The sequence below is a fragment of the Lepisma saccharinum genome, chromosome 7, assembly GCF_977018435.1.
Source record: "Lepisma saccharinum chromosome 7, izLepSacc3.1, whole genome shotgun sequence".
NCBI lineage: Eukaryota > Metazoa > Arthropoda > Insecta > Zygentoma > Lepismatidae > Lepisma > Lepisma saccharinum.
Genome location: NC_139235.1, coordinates 12,582,434 through 12,584,274, shown reverse-complemented (window position 1 = coordinate 12,584,274; position 1,841 = coordinate 12,582,434). Strand labels below are relative to the sequence as shown.

The 1,841-nt window shown below is 39.3% G+C and overlaps 1 protein-coding gene across 1 annotated transcript in view; it reads left to right on the top strand.

The window, feature by feature from the left end:
• Positions 1 to 757, top strand: part of LOC145990096 (cytochrome P450 4C1-like) — a 62,514-nt gene extending 61,757 nt beyond the window's left edge. The window contains exon 21 of the mRNA XM_083125748.1: positions 506 to 757. Coding sequence (XP_082981874.1) covers positions 506 to 672 — 167 coding nt within the window. The 3' untranslated portion in view covers positions 673 to 757. The remainder of the gene's footprint in view (positions 1 to 505) is intronic.
• Positions 758 to 1,841: the final 1,084 nt, after the last annotated feature.

The window sequence follows — 1,841 nt, the reverse complement described above, 5'->3', positions numbered from 1 at the left end:
TATGTAGCTAATTTAACTATATTTAGGTTAAATACATACGTATTGTACACTAGTTAGCTAATGTACGCGTTCAGTTTGTCAGGTCATATTTTAAAACTAATAAATGGTACTAAATTGCTGCCATTAATTTTATTTACTTTAGTTTATGTGGTTGAATGCTACTCTTTCCTGCATTATAATGTACACTCTGTCCCAGAAGTCTGTGGAGCAAGCGAATGAAAGAAAGTCTCTGCGCAAGTAGCGACTCTAAGGGGCTCGACCAATCAACGCTTGAGAGGGAAAGGGATTGCGTGGAGGGGAAAACGTGGATGCAGCATACGAGCCGTTTGAAGCAGCGCGCTCCACCCACTCACTTTCTACCTTCCCTGCCGTTATACTTAGCATTGCTACACAGACTGTAGTTGTTTCGTATTTGAAATAAACGCAATGTTTCCCCGTTCAATATTATGAAAATGAAAGTTATGCATAAATGCAAGAAGAGGGTAAATCTATATTCTTCTTTCAGGTCAGAAATTTGCAATGCTGGAAGAGAAGACTGTGATTTCGACCATCCTCAGAAAATATAAAGTGACTGCTCTCGACAAGGCAGAGGACATAGCATTAGTCGGGGAACTCATTCTGAGGCCTCTCAATGGGATAAATCTCAGAATAGAACCTCGAAAATATACATAAAATAAAAATATGTCTACTAATCATTACAAGAGTACGTGTTAAAAGATGTGTCAATTGTTCTAGATGAATGTTGCTTTGAACGACAATATATTTACATTTATAACAAATTGTTTCAATACTATTTCATCTAATTGTCGTATGATCAACCTAATCAAGTTTGAATTTGAAAATGTGCCCGCAATTGTTTCTCATTGTTATGGTTTAACAATGATTGGCGACTTTAATTTCTTATATTGTATCTTAGTAACAATGCTTAAGATTCCATTGTTTTAGAAAAGAAGGTTGAATGTTTGGTTCAAATTCATTATTCTAAACATCAGTATTTGTGAGTATTTACTGTTTCTTTCCTATTTGTGACGTAACTCTGCATAGTGCTAGGTAGATATTTTTAATCATTTAAGATATCTACAATATAGCACGGGTTCCTTTATCTCCTCTTGTTATCGGCCCCTATTGTCTTTCGTTTTCTTCTTCATTGATGGTTGATTCGTGATGAATTGTTTCGACTACGCCAAGGTTGCAGTGACTTTTTCCGTTTCTTGTCTTCAGGGTAGTGCATTTTTTGCTATGTGCATGCTGACCGAAGCCAGAAGCGCCCATGTTCTTTGTAACGAGCAGTTTTCTGCGAGTTACGTAATAGGGTGTTGCCTCAAGAAGGAAACATAAATGACTCAGGAAGTGTACACGTCACACATATTTGTCTCATCCTCGGGACGAGTGAGTCAGTCAAGGCCCTTCCCTCCTCCTATGCTATCAAGGGCAAGGTTACGGGAAGGTAAACTGCAGGAAGTTATAGTGGCTTAGTGTAAACAAGGCCAGAGCTTTGGCAATGACTATTCTGGGATTGACCCTGGCGATAAGCATCGAAGGTCTACTGACTACAAAACCTTCGCCATAACCAGCAAGGCCAACACACACAAGGGACAGTTTCATGAAAATAGCCACAAGGTTGGAAGCTGAGAACAGGATTCTTGAGTCTCGCTGGTGTATCCTGAGACGCTGAGAAGGCGCCTTATTGTTCGCTGCTCCCGTCTTAGAGGATAAGCCTCATTGCCATTTCCCTAAGTATAGTTACGTTGGAATTCTTCCTATTAGAGTGTCAGTAGATCAAGTAACACATAGCCAGTTAGCTAGGATAGTTGTAAGTAGTGTTACACGATATATCGCAA